This window comes from Neophocaena asiaeorientalis, unplaced genomic scaffold (assembly GCF_003031525.2).
Source record: "Neophocaena asiaeorientalis asiaeorientalis breed wild unplaced genomic scaffold, Neophocaena_asiaeorientalis_V1.1 scaffold45, whole genome shotgun sequence".
Lineage (NCBI taxonomy): Eukaryota > Metazoa > Chordata > Mammalia > Artiodactyla > Phocoenidae > Neophocaena > Neophocaena asiaeorientalis.
The window spans coordinates 10,669,036-10,671,095 of record NW_020174642.1 but is presented as its reverse complement, the minus strand read 5'-3'; the positions used below and the strand labels follow the sequence as shown (position 1 = coordinate 10,671,095).

General features: G+C 64.1%; 1 protein-coding gene across 1 annotated transcript in view; it reads left to right on the top strand.

Moving 5' to 3' along the window:
- The window catches only part of WDR4 (WDR4 tRNA N7-guanosine methyltransferase non-catalytic subunit), a 24,486-nt gene that overhangs the window by 8,649 nt on the left and 13,777 nt on the right, over window positions 1-2,060 (top strand). The window contains exon 4 of the mRNA XM_024758439.1: window positions 1,359-1,515. Coding sequence (XP_024614207.1) covers window positions 1,359-1,515 — 157 coding nt within the window. The remainder of the gene's footprint in view (window positions 1-1,358; window positions 1,516-2,060) is intronic.

Genomic DNA, 2,060 nt, shown 5'->3' with positions numbered 1-2,060 from the left:
CGCAGATGCTCAGTGGGCCCGTTAGGCTGTGCAGCTGGGTTGCTGGTGCCGCACAGGCCGTTTGTTTAAATGACGGGCGCGCTGCGAGTTCTGATCAGTCTTGACCTGGGGTCTGCTTCCCTTTCCTTGTTGTTTCCCCACGTTCATGGCATCACGCCTCCTTGCCGGGCTTCACCGGACCGAGGAGTGGGGGCCGTCCAGCAGCTGCCGAGCCCCTTGGCGGCGCCTGGAACCCAGCAGGGCCTCCCGCTCGCTCCTCTGTCCTCTCGCCCCTCCCTCGCCCCTCCCTCCCGGAAGGCGGAAGGCGGAAGGCGGAAAGCGGAAGGCGGAAGGCGGGCGAGGCTCTGATGGGCCCTGCGTGGGGGGCGTAACGTTCAGTTTCCGTTTCAGGCTGACGTCTGGAGTCCGGCTGCTGTGAGCTGGGTGCCGTCTGCACGGACGTTAGCTCTTTATGGGGACAGTGGGTCTCCTTCCAGCCCTCGGGTGACGGCAAAGCTGAGGCCGGCCCTTCTGTGAAGAGGCCACGCGTGTAGATAAACGGAAGGCGTTTGTGTGTAAAGCAGCGTTATGGCTTGTCTCTAACGTAGGATGAAAAATACGGGCACCCTGTCGTGGAGAGCCTAGTTTGCTACCTGGAAGACGTCCCAGTAGAAACAAAATGAAAAATGGTAACAGGAGGAACCGGCATGACCCCGACCCGGGGCGAGCGGGCCGGCGGTGGGGCCTGTGTCACCACTTGTGGTTTTGCTCCTCGTGGCTGATGTCGTTACTGAACCAGCTCGCAGACGTGACAGCTCTTGTGGCCCCGGATGAAGGATTTGGACTTGTGATGCGCCTCCAGCTCTCAGCATCGCGGCCCTCCCGTGTGCTCACGAGCAGCGCGTGCAGGATCCCGGTCCAGGCGGCAGAGCCGGCGGTGGGTGGGCGGCGCGGAGGGCGGGGTCCTGGATGGGAAGCCACAGGGGCAGGAGGGCCCTCCGCAGCCGTGGTCGCGGCCCAGAGCGCATTGGCGTTTAGGAAGCTGGCTGCTGTTGTGTCCCCCCCCCACGCACGACGCGCGGGGAGGCCGGGGAGCCCCGCCCCCAGCACTCTATCAGGACAGCCTTCAAACACTGTCAAGCTGAGCGGGTCTCACGTTGGCCACGTAGAAACCCACCACTCAGATTCTGCCATTAGCACATTTTTAAAAGAAAAGATATTGCGAAAGTAAGTTTTGTCTGAGGCATTGGCTCTGTTTCCATCCCTTATGTTTTTGGCACCGTCTTCGGTAACTGCCACATGGCGGGAGCCTTGCGGGTCAGTGGGCGGCCCTGGCGCCGACCCGTAGAGGCCGACCGTGGGCTTCTCTGGCCTTGTAGGACTGTGGTGAGGAGGTGCACAGCCCTGACCTTCACGGCCTCTGAGGAGAAGGTTCTGGTAGCAGACAAGTCTGGGGACGTTTATTCCTTTTCGGTGCTGGAGCCGCACGGGAGCGGCAAGCTTGAACTGGGACACCTGTCGATGCTGCTGGATGTGGTACGTGGACGACGTGCTTCATTGGCTACAGTCCGGCTCAGGGGACGAGGAGGGGGCGGCCTGTGTGCCAGGTGGGCGGGTTTGGGCTCTGCTGTGGGCAGGGCCCCGATTTCAGAGGTGAAGCTGGCAGCAGGCTGAAGGAGGACGGTCAAGTTAGGGACAGCTGCGTGGTCTAGACGTGGGGGAGGCCCAGGTCGGGGAGACGAGGGGGAGGGGTGTGGAAAGAGCAGGCGTCCTCGGAGCCCCCGAGCCACGAGCTGCGCCCCCAGGGGCCCCGAGAGGCCCACGAGGGCTGGGCGGCGGGGGCGGGGTGGGACCCTGCAGGGGCTCACAGGACCCGGGGGGGTCGTGAAAGACAGATCACCAGGACTCAGTGGCGGGCTGGACATGGGGACACGTGAAAGGAAGGAGAGGAAGGCTACCAGGTGCCGGAGACGGGAGTGGGCGCGGCCGGGCTGGGGCGGGAGCAGGTGTGGGGCAGCTGTGGCCCTCAGGGGACACGTAAGCTGAGGCCTGGGGTGGCAGGGGGCAGGGTGAGCTGGCCA